Source organism: Cnephaeus nilssonii (assembly GCF_951640355.1).
Source record: "Cnephaeus nilssonii genome assembly, chromosome: 8".
NCBI classification, from domain to species: domain Eukaryota; kingdom Metazoa; phylum Chordata; class Mammalia; order Chiroptera; family Vespertilionidae; genus Cnephaeus; species Cnephaeus nilssonii.
Window position 1 is genome coordinate 8,941,481 of NC_137079.1, and position 15,037 is coordinate 8,956,517.

The following is a 15,037-nucleotide window of genomic DNA, read 5'->3' on the forward strand; positions in this document are numbered from 1 at the left end:
AGATGTTAGTGTTGGAGTCTTTTAACCATTATTCTTATTTTACAGCCCTAATCAAGCTATATTGCAGTTATGTATTTGGAGAACCTGTGGCTGAGGATGTAGGAAGAGATGAATTTAATATTAATATACATTTTACTGTGCCAAGCCATGTTCAGTACTCTATATGCAATATTTTTACAATCCTGAAGAAGTATGTTTTTCTTATAAATAAAGCAATTGATGCCCCCCCAAAGTTAAGAAACTTGCTGAAGCTCACTCAGCTGGTGTACAGAGCGAATGCCACTGGAATCCTGAAGACCAATGGCACAGAACTGTACTATCTGATATGGTAGCTATTAGCTACATGTGGCTACTAAATTAAAATCCAGTGAAACTTACAAGTTCAGTCCTCAGTTGCACTAGCCCTGTGGTCGGCAAACTCATAAGTCAGCAGAGCCAAATATCAACAGTACAACGATTGAAATTTCTTTTGAGAGCCAAAATTTTTAAACTTAAACGATATAGGTAGGTACATTGTTATTAACTTAACTAGAGGCCCGGTGCACGAAATTCGTGCACGGAGGGGGTTTTCCTTCAGCCCAGCATGTACCCTCTCCAATATGGGACCCCTCAAGGGATGTCCGACTGCCCATTTAGGCCCGATCCCGGTGGGCAGTCAGACCCCTAAACGGGCAGTCGTACATCCCTCTCACAATCCAGGACTGCTGGCTCCCAACTGCTTGCCTGCCTGCCTTCCTGATTGCCCCTAACCGCTTCTGCCTGCCAGCGTGATCACCCCCTAACCACTCCGCTGCCAGCCTGTTTGCCCCCAACTTCCCTCCTCTGCCGGCCTGGTCACCCCTAACTGCCCTCTCCTGCAGGGTTGATCACCTCCAATTGCCCTCCCTTGCAGGCCTGGTCCTTCTCAACTGCCCTCCCTTGCAGGCTGGGTGCCTCCCAACTGCCCTCTCCTGCTGGCCATCTTGTGGTGGCCATCTTGTGTCCACATGGGGGCAGGATCTTTGACCACATGGGGGCAGCTATATTGTGTGTTGCAGTGATGATCAATCTGCATATTACTCTTTTATTAGATAGGATAGAGGGCTGGTACAGGGGTGGGGGCCAGCTGGTTTGCCCTGAAGGGTGTCCTGGATCAGGTGGAGGTTCCCTTGGGGCATGGGGCAGCCTGAGCGAGGGGCCTGTGGTGGTTTGCAGGCTGGCCACGCCCCCTGGCAACCCAAGTGGAGGCCCTGGTATCTGGAATTTATTTTCCTTCTACAATTGAAACTTTGTAGCCTGGAGTGGAGCCAAGCCTGGGGCTCCCTCCGCAGCTGGCAGCCATTTCTGTTGGGGTTATAATTGAAACTTTGTTGCCTTAAGCGGGTGGGGCCGGCCAGAGTGTGCGGAAAGCTTTGCTTCCCCTGTTGCCGGGGGCAACCCTGGCCTGCTCTCTCAAGCTCCATTCTGCCGCCATTTGCTTGAATTTGTTTACCTTCTATAATTGAAACTTTGTAGCTTGAGTGGAGGCTTAGGCCCGGCAAGGGCAGGTGGAAAGCTTGGCTTCCTTTGTTACCTAGGAAACCTTGCTCTCTGTGGCTGTAGCCATCTTGGTTTGGGTTAATTTGCATGCTCGCTCTGATTGGATGATGGGCGTGGCCTGTGGGCGTGGCTTGTGGGTGTGTTGGAGGTATGGTCAATTTGCATATTTGTCTATTATTAGGTAGGATTAGGGTTAAGCTGGCCTTTGCTAAAAACTCAAGGGGCCAAAGAGCCACATGTGGCTCGCGAGACGCAGTTTGCCGACCAGGGCACTAGCCACATTTCCAGCCCTCGAGAGCCGTCATTCACAATATTGTAGCAGGTCTACGAACACACCTGGCCCAGACACCTTCCCCCAGCCTGTTTACCTTTTGGAAAAGGAGACGCACTTCGTGAAGAACTTCATGTTGTAGTAGTACTCCACGAGATTGCCTTGGGCGTAGACATTTCCACGCTCCGCGGCTTCCCGCAAGCAGTGCAGGGCAGCCTCCGTGTCCTGGTGGATGCCATGTCCGTAGAAGTACATGAGCCCCAGGGCACCCTGGGACTCCAGGTTCCCATTGCCGCATGCTTCCGAATGCCAATAAAATGCCTTTACAAAAGCAGTTTCGTCTTGTTACTCACAAGGTGAAATTACAAGGGAACACCAGAAAGAGAAAAGTCTCTAATGATAAGATAGTACTGTTATTTCATCTCTAGGAAATAGTTCTAGCCCCTTTGAAGGTATTTCAGGCTGGCATCAATTTCACGGGCCTTAGAGACCGAGTGTAAGGTGAGCCCGCCTGACCACAGTGCAGGTGAGTTCCGCTGTCTCGGGTTTCAGGATTTTCAGATTTTCTCCTGGAAGGGTCCAGAAGGCGGGAAACTGGAATGGTGTCTGCAGGCCTTTGAGACAAACCTGCTACTAGGCACAGCAGGGAAGGACAGCTGTTGACGCTCCGGAAGTCAGAGCTCAGGTGGACCTCCGAGCTGGGGCTTTCAGGATCAAAGGCAACCAAGGGTAAAGGCTGCATGGGGGCCAGAAACAGCTGATCAATACTCAGCTGCGTGAATGTGAATTAGTTCAGAAACGGATTGGCTGCTCAGTTGTCCGAGGAGGGTCTTAGATTGTTTGGTGCCTCTTACAAGCAGGACTCAGCCCTACATTTCTTTCCCCTATAAGGTTTCTTGGAAAATAGTCATGGTGATGAGAGAAAATATAGTTCCATAAAAATCTTAAATGGATTTAATTTTCAATTAGTATATTTTACTTACTAGTATCATTGATCCTTCCTCAAATCAAATGTCATAATTAATTCACACTTAAAAGGATTTGGGCTTTATTTCAGGACTCTCTCTCGAAGCTCTCATGGAATAAAGTTTGCATGTGTAGCTTTTTATAGCATACCAATTCTCTCACATCCGGGGTCCCCTTGGGTAGAGGCAGGGAAGGTAGCGTTCATAGATGAGTAAAGGATGAAATGAGCTTTGAGATCTTAAAATTTACATTCTTTACGTTTTAAAGAAATGTCAGAGAGATTCAAAACCGTATTCCTTATCACCCTCCTTTTAAAAAAGAAATAGACAATCTAAATAGAATTCTAACTAACATTTAAACAGATCAACGTTACCTTTTCTAGCTCCTTGGGTTCTTTCGTTGAATAATACAACCCTAGGATACTTTGAGCCTTCACACTGGCTTTTGGATTCCCATTGTCCGCAGCCAAAAGCCAAAGTCTGGAAGAGAAAGACAAGGCAAGTGGTTATTGGTTTCAGCATATGATTAAGACGAAAACTCATTCTCAGGTAAGTACCTCTCAGCTTCCTCCATTGATCGGTTAATGCCTTTTCCTTCGTAATAAGCTCTTCCAAGGTTGTAAGCAGCTGCAAATTTCAAGTGTCTTGTTTTGGGACATGGAGAATCAACTATTTTCTTCATATATTCCACTCCTTTTTCCTTCCACAAAGGAAAAGAAAAACAACCCCAGTTTTTAGTTTTACCCAAACTAAATTCTCTCTCCCAATAATGTAAAGCATTCACCCTCTGGCATGATATAATTCCTGTCTCTGTGCCCAAGCAGTGTGTTGTCCTGGGGTGTGCAGGGCTAGAAATAAGGAAAGAAGTAAAAGGCCATCGCCTGGAAAGACATCCCAGGGACTCTGGGATATAAGGCAGTTCCCTCCCTTCACAGCTTCCAGACGTGCGTTTCATTTCCATATGGGTTCTGTTTCTCTCTCCTCCCTCCCAGCTTCTAGGCCTTATTCTGAATCAGCACGGTTCTTGGAATTGATCGAAGTGCAAACATAGCTGTGACTTCTTTCACATTTGTAATTCTCACAGTGTACGTGAGCCCCAAACAAATGCTGTCTTCCCTTCCAGCACACTTTTCCCTAAGTGTGCCAGTGATAATGTACATCCAATATGCTAATGTTCATGAGACACCCACACAGAGACATCTACCCACTAACAACACAGCTTTCACCCTCCAAAGATCCATCCGACACAAGCCTTGAAAAACTCCAAAGAAAATAGTACTTGACGATCCAATACGTGTTTATATATTGCAATATCCCTCGCTGCTTTCTCAAAGTGCTGTTGCTGGCTACGTACCACAGTAGATGAGAAAATAAAGGTGTTTTACTTTTTGTGAGCCCCAGGCTATATGGATTTATTTTTGTGAGTGTGTGAGGTAGGTAGCTACCATTTTCCCTCCACCTGGAGAGTAAGGACTTAATGGTAGCCAAGCGAAGTGGTGGTAAGCCCTCCCATTGGTAGCCTTACATGGTTGCTCCTTCTTGCTGCTCGGTTCTTAGTTTAGGTGTCAGATAAAGTGATGGGCTCATGCAGGGAGGAAAACTAATCCCAGAGCCAGTCTTCAAATGAATGTTAGGGAATGAGCAACGGCCAAGAAACTGATAGAACTAGAAAAGCAATGAGTTGGTCTGAACGTAAAAGCAGGTACTTTGTGCTTGGGGTGGAAAGTGAATTGGGGAAGGGAAATAACGCCAGCTCCACCTCTGAGCACTGTGGTATACTGTGATACTGGAAGCAGGGTTCTCTCCCCGAGGGCTGCCGGAGGGACAACCAAGTTCCTGATAGAGCAAGGAGATGAAGAAAGTGGTCTGAGAAAAGGCTGAGGACCTGGGGGGCTCTCTTTGCCAGCTGTAAGGCCGCTGGGAGAGGGAGAGGACAAGCAATATGGAGTCGGGAGTATGTGAGAAGACAGATGCCAGAGGCATACAGTTTGTGTGCTGGCCAATATAATAAAGCTGGGAAGCCCGGCGGGCCTAGTGAAGTCACGGTTCCACGTGGCATTCCGGTACCAAGTTCAGATGGAGTCCCGTGGCCTGGCCTCCCGATGCCTAGGGAAGCCCGCTGATGGCAATGGTCGGGCAGACAGGATCCCTGGTGAGGGATTGGAATGGCAGTTACTGGTTTGGAAACGAAAGACTTCACCAGGTAAACGGCCAACTAGCTGCTGTCCAGGGGAACAGACCCAGTTACGCCCCTTTCTTTCATCTTCAACATGAAAGTCTGTAAAAGTTTATAAAGATGGACAGGACATGGTCAGATTTGAATTTTGAAAAGATGGCTTTGGCGGCTGTAAGAATGAATTAGGACAAGAACAGAAGTTTTAAGGAAATATTTCCTAGTACTGTTTTTAATTTTTTTTTAAATGTTTTTCTTATGAATAAATATTGGGTTTTATGAAACTTTCAATATACTAAAACCATCATATAGTTTCTTTTATTCAGACTATTCAAGTGGTATATTATATTCATAGATTTCCTTATCAACAAATTGTTAGATTTCTGGGCTAAATCTACTTGGTTATTATATTCTTTTCATGGGTATTGATTTTATTTGTAACAAAGGCAAACATTTTCTTATCCTAACAGCTGCCACCATAATTTTTCTTGGAGAGACATGATCTTTCTCTAGGAAAGTTCTTTGAAAAACTCCTGGGTCAACACAGGGCCACAAGTTAATCAGCCCACACTGTAGGCTCTGCTGTGGGTCTGACACTGGTCTAAATCCTGGGGGATTCGGCAGTGAGGAAGATAGACAAAACCGCCTAATTTTAAGGAGCTTACATTCCAATAGGGAGAAAGAAGTTAAGCAGTAACAACGGAGACCATCATCAAGCCTGTGAAGAACATGAAGGGGGCTGTTTTGGTCACATGGCCACAGAAAACCTTTCGGAGGAAGTGCGTGGAACAGTGACCTGAATGAAAGGAAGGCAGACGAAGAGGTGACTAAACTACGTTTTGTGAGAAAATGGGATAAATTCATTTTGGGATCAGCAAAGGAGAAGGTTAAGGGAGAAGACACAGAAAGGGGAAAGGGTCAGGTAGGAAGAGTCCTCAACAAGTTGAAGAATCCTGTGGGGTGGGGCAGCCAGTGAGAGGTGCTCGATAGATGGCAACTGAAATGACTGATGAGTAAGTTCAAGTTGTTCACTAGGTGGGACCTGGTGTGGTCCTCCATGTTAGAAGCAGTGCTGCAAGCACAATCCTGTTTTTTGAGATCAGCAAAGACAACAGGCAGTGACCTATGCCAGGGCAGAGATAATGGTGCGGCCACAAAGATGAAGAGTATAGAGAAAAAATTTGGGAAGAAGAAAAGCAGAAGTGACTGTGAGAACATAAACTTGAATATTTTAGATCAATTTTGAAGCTTTGATTATTTAAATCTTAAGGAATGAGTGAAATTGTCATCACACAACTTTTTTTGTGTGTGTGGGGGGAGCATTGTTTATTATGATTTTCTTTGTGCTCAAACATATATGCCTAGTATATTTTCAATTTTGGTATCTCAAACAAGGAGTCTTAAAATTTCATGTTAGGAATTTTATGGTGTGGATGCTGCATAGTTTATAAAACTTACCTATTGTATACTGAATATTATCTATCATGTCTAGAAATTAAATTTAATATTTTGTAAACTTATTTTTTAGCACATTTCCTTTATGTGGTCTGATGTTATGATGTTTGGCACATATAGGCTCTGTATTATGATTTTCAGATTAAACAGAGCTTTATTGCTATCGGACTATAATTTCTACATCAAGTTTTAATGTGTTTCTATGCTTCTTTGAACATCTTTGTTGATGCACTAAAAAATACATGTTATTTTCTTAAGTACATATTTACTCTCTTTTAACAAGGGAATTTAGATTAATTACATTTGTCTGATGGCTGCAATAATTATGAGTTTCTTTGAGTTTTTTCTTTTTATATAAAATTTTTAAACATACAGAAAAGTAGAAAAAATATACAATAAAAATTTGTATAACTACCATATAAATTCTCAGTAATACTTTGCTATATTTGCTTCATCTATTTTTTTGTTTCAAGTTATCTGCAGATGTAAATATCAGTACAGTTCACACCTAAATATTTCAGTATGCTTTACAAGAGAAGTTCTTCTGTACAAATACCAGATGTGTCACTTCTAAATAACGTTATATAAAACATATATATATATATATAAATGTTTTGCATGGGGCAATTCATACTTTAAAATAATAACAATGTTTATATTTGATGGCAGAATTTGGAATGATCCTATTTTTTGCTTATTTTCTAGCTTTTTTTTCTCCATGTTTATATAGCTTTGAAATAACTTTAAAAAATACAGGAAAGCATATTAAAAGAGAAAACTATTGACATCTAATGGTAGCAAGGAGAAGAAGCAAAAAAGAAAATTTGTTTTTCCCACAAACGAAAAATGATTAGTGCTATCCTTTGAATGCTAAAAGGTTAGAGATTACTGAACTATAAGGATAGAAATGTATGATTAAAATAAGAATAATTTCAATTGTATCAGATAATCCATTAACAATTAAATCTTAAACACTGTGAACAAATCAATAGCTTACAGCGTTTACAGCTGTCCCCAGCCCATCATAATACATTACGCCCAGCTGGTAAGTTGCTTGATGATCATGTTCCTTGATTTCTTCAAACTGTTCTAATGCTTCTTCATACCATCCCTGCAAGCTCACAGGAAATACTGAATTATTATTATCTTAAAGTCATCCCAGTTATTTAATTCCCACCCAAATCTAACCAGTAGCACCAAATAAACCAAGAAAAGACAGCCACAAATTTATGGAATTTGCAAGTTAAGTCACTGACAACAGTCACCATACTATAAAGTCAATTAAATAGACCTAAACATGGCAACTGAGGGAAGTGACCGGCAGGAATTTAGGTAAGATTCTTTTTGGCTTTCACTCTTACTCTTGGCTATTGCCAATCCTCTCTTTGAAATGACAGCTTAGCCGGCTGCTCAATCTAGCCTGCCACCTCCCCCGCCACTCCTGAAGTCTGAGAAATTTCAGAGCTGGGACCAAAGCCTCAGAGAAGATTTGAGACACTGTAGTATGAAATCCATTCTTACACTATAAATTCAAAATCTGTTTATATTTTTGCCCAAAATATCTATAAAATATTTTCATGTTCATAGTAATTGAAGACCCTGATTCTTACCTTGTACTTAAGGGTAGCTTATATGTTCCTCTACACCAGAGGTCGCCAACCACTGTGGTCCGTGAGGTCCGAAAGGTTGGCGACCGCTGCTCTACACAGAGTAAGGAGGGAACTGCCCTCTGCCCACTTATGCTGACGTACCCTGCAGGTAGGTCAAGAAGGGACTGTACAGGCCATCACTTGAGACTAGACAATAAAAATCTGCATGACTACCATATACATTCTTAGTAATCCCATTTTGCTACATTGGCTTCATCTATTTTTTTAATAGCAGTGAATACCCTTATGAAGGACATTCACTATTATTAAACATCCACTATTATTATGGCTCGTGTCCTTCAGTTTTTGCGTTTTTCCGGCTGAGAAGACATGGAAAAGCAAGTGTGTGCTTCTCTAAAATTAATTTTCTCCCATACTTCCTATAAAAACCTACATGTTATGTGTCATCACTGTAAGGCTCGTCAGCAGTTAGACAATCTGGTAACAAACATGCTATGGTGTAAGGGACCAATAGGGATTTTATATTTCAATCCACCATGAAAATGCCTCACACTAAAGAATGAATCATTGGTAGTGGTAGAAAGAGTCTTTTACTGAATTGGGAGGTCATTATTAGGAAGAGCAGGCCAGAGAAAAACAACTTTTGGAAAACACAAAAATAATTAAATTTCTCTTTTCATAAACTATAATTAATCAAATTGATAAAAATTAACAAAAACACCAAAATCCTAACAAATATTTATTTATTTTAAAGAGCACTTATCAATGAGTAAATGACTGAGTTGTTAAGACTAATTTTCCTTTCTGGCTAATGTTGGGCTTAGATGTGAGAGGGTTGGAAAAGTTAGACTATGCAAAGAAAAGTAAGAAAGTTCTTTCCGTTTCCATTATTTTAAATACCGTATACAGCTGGGAGATCTCAAATAAACACTTTCAACCCAAACTTCTCCTTCAAGAACATGTAAGTTTCTACTTTGAAATCTGTCTACTTGGATGACTAGTGGGCATTTTAAACATAACATGTCCAAAAACTGAACTCTTGATCATCGCCTCAATACTCACTCTTCCCCAGTCTCTATTTTTCAGTCCATTGTACCATTGTCTGTGTCTCCAGAATAAATCCAGGACCCAGCTCCACTGCTACAACTCTGGTCAAGATTACCAACCTCTCTTGCCTGAACTAGTGAAGTTTCCCCTGAACTGGTGTTGGTTCTATGCTTGCCTCCTAATCGGTTCATCACAGACTCCAAACCCTTCAATGGCTTCTTAGTACATTTGAAGCAAAGCTCATCTAGTTTGCCTTGCTTATTCCACATTGGGCTCCTTTAGGTCTCAGAACTCTCTCATCGATGAAACGTTTTATTTCTTCTCCCTCTGGAACGCACTTCCACTGGCTGCATTGTTTCCTTTTCTGCAAATGTTAGTTTCAACAACAGGTCTTTCCACCCGATCCCTAAGTTATTCTCTATCGTCTGCAGTTAATTCCTTTCATAGTACTTTTCCTTATTTTTAATTATACATATATTTATTTTCTTCCCCTACTGGACTGTAACCTTTGTGAAATGGGGACCATTCTGATTCCCTCTTCATTTTATAGCACATAATAGCGAAGCCTTATAAAGCACTTACTAGGTGCCAGGCCCTGTTTTACAATTAATACATCCTCACGATAGCTCTATGAAACACACATTATTGCCCCCCTTTTACAGATGAGAAAACTGAGGCACCAAGAGGTTAAGTATTTATGCCCAAGGATAAGCAATTAAAAAGCAATAGAGCCATATTGAAACCTATGTGCAAAGCTAAGAGACCCTTCACTTAACCGTTATGTTGTGCTATCCTCACAGTGAGAGGGGCATGATGGGTCCTCAACAAATACTTGTTGCCAGAATGAATGAAGGAGCCATCAAAAGATTAGAGAGTAAGTGGGGTATAGGTGAGTAGCTGCCCAAATATTCAATGGATGGTGAGGGATTAGGGACAGCTGGTCCCTTTCACACCTTCCCTCAGGTTCAGTGAAGAACTGAAGCTGTATTACTAACATTGGAGTGAAAATATTTTAGATAATACTAAATATTTTGGGCAAAAATATAAACATTAGATTTTTAATTTTGTACCAAAACTAGAGGCCTGGCACATGAAATTCGTGCACAGGTACGGTCCCTACTCCTGGCCTGCGATCAGGGCCATCTTTCCCAGCTGCTGGCAGCCAGCCCCACCCCCTGCCACCACCCACCCCCGGATTACCATTCGCCATTGGGCGATTGGAGCCTGCTCGCCCCAGGAAGGGGCCAAGAGGTTGGTTGGCAGGCCCCGATCCTGTGGGCTGGGGGCAGCTCCTGCATTGAGCGTCTGCCCCCTGGTGGTCAGTGCGCGTCATAGCAACCGGTCGTTCAGCTGTTTGGTCGATTTGCATATTACCCTTTTATTATATAGGAGGATGTCTCCTATAAATGACTTTCATTAGAATGCCTTTTATGGAGAAAGGCCAGATAGCTCCTTAAGCTGATACCAGTGTATCACTCTTGAAGCCACAACCATAATCTATGGAATTTGACAGAATTTCCCTGATATTCCAATGGAAGGAACTGTAGGAGATATTTTGCTATGAGGATCTAACAGCAGCATTACATGAAATGAAAACAAACAAACGAAGACTGATACCTCTTCAAAATATAGTTGACCTCGCAGGAAATATGCCATCGCATCCCCTCTTATTATTCTTTCCTTCAAGAGCTGCAATGCCTTATCCACCAAATTAGCATGGCTGTAACAGTCTGATTTAAGAAAGGTAAGGAATTACAACTTTAACACAATATGAATCTTCTCTCTTCAAGTCACCAATTATACAGAATTCATCTGACACTTTACCCTAGTTTCCTTCCTAGTTCTCATTCCTCCTTGGCTAAAGGAGAAAGTATTATCATGGGCCCTGACGCCAGGCCTCGTACAATCAAGAAATATTTGTTGGTTGTTTTCAAAGTAACCCAGTTTACTACTAGGAGGAGCTCTAGCAAGCAGTCTATGTGCAATTCTTTAGGCAAAGCCATCCACAGGCGAGTGAAATTCTTCATGGGAGGCTTAATTAGAGCTACTCCAACCAAATGAGCTAGCTATCCCCAATTTAATTTTTTAAAAGACTACAGAAAAAAAATGGTAGCTTTAAAGGCCAGTTTCAAGTCAAGTATGACATTGTCCTCCTTAACAGACAAGCCATCGGGCTTCCCTTTTCCAGAAGAGGGTCCTAAACCCCTGGATGTAAACTCAGGATCGGGCTCTATGAAACTTCCCCACTGACGATTTGCTGCCAGATGCGTGAAATCGCAATTTCACATATTCCTACAGGAAAGCTAGAAAGGACTCAAGTTAACCACCTCCTCGACAGCAATAAGACTCCTATTTCTTGTCTCTTTTTTTCTCTGGTGTACAGATTAACTTTTAGAGAAAATATTATCAGAACTTGTACCAGTCTTGTCCTTTGGCCACTGGAAGAACTTGGAGTTCCTGGCAGCATACTGGGACAGAGAGGCATAAATGGGGTCCTTGGGCAACTTTTCACTGGTCAACTGCATCCTGTTTCCACGTGTATTCTGTAAAGGAACATAAAAAATAAGACAGAAATGTCTTCCTCCAGAAAAATTTGAAAAGACACTCCATCCCCACTTGGGCACTCATGAAAGGCAACCTCCCCACGTTGTGTAGGGACAGGGCACCAAACTACCAGCCCTGGTGGGTGGTGCACATTCCTTCTTAGGAAACCAGGGCCCTTCGTAGCCACGAGAAGAAGCACAACCATCCTCCATGCCTGACTCCACAGCGTGGGGTGAATGAAGAGAGCTCTCTGCACATCCTCTCCATGAATTTACATGCTGCAACGGGTCACCTCACCCGCCACAGCTGCTGCCACTAGTAGGACATGGCGACACTGCCCACAGATACAGTTCTTGTGCTCTAGTACCTTCCTGTTGCCCTGTGTCTGAATCTCATCAGGCTAGTAATCCGTTTCACACCAAAGCATTTGTCTGTTCTACCTGGGAATACGCTTTATTTTAGCTGTGTTGCTCAGTTTCATCTTCCTGTCTGTATTGGACTGCCATGCTATAAGACGGGTCGCGGTTAAATGGAGAATCAGAGCCTTCATAAAAATGTAGGGGCCACCTCATCTGGGATGAAGAAGTCCAGGTTGGCCTAGGCTGAGGATAGGGAGACAGCAAACTCAGTTGTTGCTATGCTTTTTGTTTATTCCTCCGCATTCTATAGTTACAGCTGGCCTTCACCAATCAGGAACAAGCTTCCAGTGGAGGTTCCTGATTGGTGGTGAAGAACACTCAGCAACCCTTGAGGGTGATTGGAAAGCTCCATTTATACAATGATATGACACTGTGTTGGATAATAAATTGCTTCATTAATGAGAAGGAAGTGCAGGAAAGGGAGATCATTCAGTATATTAGGGGGAAGAGCAATTAAGTATCTGTGACTTTGGAATAGTCACTTAATATTTTTAAGAGGCAATTTCCTCACCTGTAGTTTGGATTATCAGTAGTTGGAAGTAGAGAATTTCAAAATGTCTGTTCCTAGATATGTAAAATTCTTTAGGAAAGAAGAGCAAGAGGGGAAGTGACCTTCTCACCACGTCAAGTCAGCGGTGCATGCTCTTAACATGACTCATCACTGATGATGTTCCCAATGATCTGGCCAAGGCAGTGTTTCCCAGGTTTCTCCACCATAAAACTACTTTTTTCCCCCTTCCCATACTCTATTCTTTGGGAGCAAGTCATTAAGTGTAACCCACACTCCAGAGGGCAGGGTGGGGGAGATACTCCCCACTTCCTGGAGCGGGGAGTGTCCACATGAAGAGTTTGGAATTCTTTTGTGAGGAAGGGTTGTCTTTTCGCTCTCATTTCTGTATCGATTCTATCATTCATATCAGTATGGACTTATGGATATCTATTTTATTGACTTATAATCCAACAGTACATTATCGTGTTGTCCAAGTTGCTTTGGCTCAGTGGTCGGCAAACTCATTAGTCAACAGAGCCAAATATCAACAGTACAACGACTGAAATTTCTTTTGAGAGCCAAATTTTTTAAACTTAAACTATATAGGTAGGTACATTGTTATTAACTTAATTAGGCCTTTGCTAAAAACTCAAGGGGCCAAAGAGCCGCATGTGGCTCGCGAGCCGCAGTTTGCCGGCCACTGCTTTGGCCAGTGGGCGCTCTTTCAGGTTGACTTCTGTGCCCCTTTGACCTTCCTGGACTACCTCGCAAAGGCTTCCTCAGTCTTCAAGACAGTCGTTTGGTCACTTAGTCAGCATTCAATCTACTTTTTTGAACTCTCACTCTAAATGACATCCTCCTTCTGGAAACATACTTACATGCAAATCAAACTGAAGTGAAACTCTCACTGCTTAGAAGAGTGCCTGTTGAGCATATGCATCTTGAATATGCATCTTAGACCATCTTCCTTTTAAGAAAATTGATCCCACCGGTTGCACGTTTACGAAAAACTCCAGTTACTTGCCAATAAGACACTGTCCTCATGAACGGATTCTGCTCCAACAGCTTTGTTCAGTTCTTGGAAAGCTTTTGGGTCCGTTACTAAGGGTAGGCCAGCTATCCACATAAGACAAATATTTTTTCTGAAACTATGTGAGCAATAGAGACATACACAGTGAGTAAAGGGAGAAAAGCTTTAAAAACTACTCACAAAATTCCCTTTCCTTGTAAGGCTTACATATGTACCAGGAAGTTAGTAATGACCAGACTTAATGCATGTTTTAAAGAAAAAGAATGTACTAGGGAGGCGCATTTATCACACAAATATCCCATTATATGTTAACTGCAGTCCATATTGTTAGACAGACATGAGCTGAGCAAGGACAATGGGCCAGGAACAGAAACTCCCCAGGGCAGAAAGCCCTGGGTGCCTAGCAAGGGCCAAACCTGGGAAAACAAGAACCTCATCTCCAGGGTAACCTCTCCTCCCCTAGCATGCCACCGGTCATGTGGTTTACACCCCCTGACCTTTTCCTCCCTGAAGATAACATCTAGGCCTCCACTGTATTTCAGCTCCAGGCCCAGAACAGCAGCAAAACCAGGTAAGTGACACCGAGGCTGCCTCAGGACCAGCTACAGTGGAGACCAAGACCTGAAGGAGCACACCTGGAAAGCTGATGATATTCCATTGGGACCCTCCTCTGAGCCCTCCCCGAAGATTCCCACCGGCAAGGGAGAGAGAAATGAGCTCAGGATAAAGGACCCAGCTCTTGCTCTCCCTCCACGGAGCATGTCCATGCCATTCTCTTCCCCTTCTCCTTGCCCCACAGGCACGTATCCCCTAACCTCGAAGGGACCCCATGAGACTTGCAACCAGGGGAGCAATGGGCATTGGCAGCTCGTCCTGGGCTAACCCCCTGAACCTGCCTCCAAGGTCCCCCTTTTCTCTGACTTCCCAGGGAGCCAGAGCAGCCCAGCCTAGGCTCTCCTGTTGCTTCTTCCATGCGCTTCCTTGTTGCACTGTCCTAAGCACATTTTTGCTGCCATCGTGGACCCAGTGCCTTTGGCTCAGTGCTGTGTAGCCCTTCCCTTTGGCTCTCCCCATCCCCCAGGCCCCTGTCCTTAAATAAATTCAGTTGATCTTTATTCACTGCCCGAGATGGCTATGTAGCCTGCCCGAGCCTCACCGTGGCACACGTTTAGAATTCTAAGAACGTCTCTGCTGATCCCTCGCATTAGTTAGGAATTCCTGAAAGGCAGTATCTGCGCAACCCTGAAGCTTAATTATTCGCTTTAAACAAGTGCTTACCTAATTGACAAACACGTGTCCCTATTGCCAAAGGCAAACTGGCAACAGGGACACGTGTTCTCACCGGACAGCAGCATCTTTGCAGTGACATTCTTGAAACAGCGTAAAAAGGTACTGTGAATTGCTTAAGTATAAAACATACAGAACCAAAGCGCGGCTCTATGTAGGTGTCTGAACATAAATATATACCCACGTTTATGTTCCAGTACACATATGAATAAAAATGTTTAAGACTAC

At 43.0% G+C, this 15,037-nt stretch overlaps 1 protein-coding gene across 4 annotated transcripts in view; it reads right to left on the reverse strand.

Moving 5' to 3' along the window:
• The window catches only part of LRP2BP (LRP2 binding protein), a 32,106-nt gene that overhangs the window by 15,320 nt on the left and 1,749 nt on the right, over positions 1-15,037 (reverse strand). For 2 of the 4 annotated variants that reach the window (XM_079779410.1, XM_079779407.1), the window contains exons 1-7: positions 13,371-13,512; positions 11,459-11,582; positions 10,657-10,769; positions 7,380-7,493; positions 3,312-3,454; positions 3,129-3,234; positions 1,887-2,110 (exon numbers count right to left, since the gene is read on the reverse strand). In XM_079779410.1, coding sequence (XP_079635536.1) covers positions 1,887-2,110; positions 3,129-3,234; positions 3,312-3,454; positions 7,380-7,493; positions 10,657-10,769; positions 11,459-11,564 — 806 coding nt within the window. In that variant the 5' untranslated portion in view covers positions 11,565-11,582; positions 13,371-13,512. The other 2 variants (XM_079779409.1, XM_079779408.1) reach the window with 2 other exon arrangements.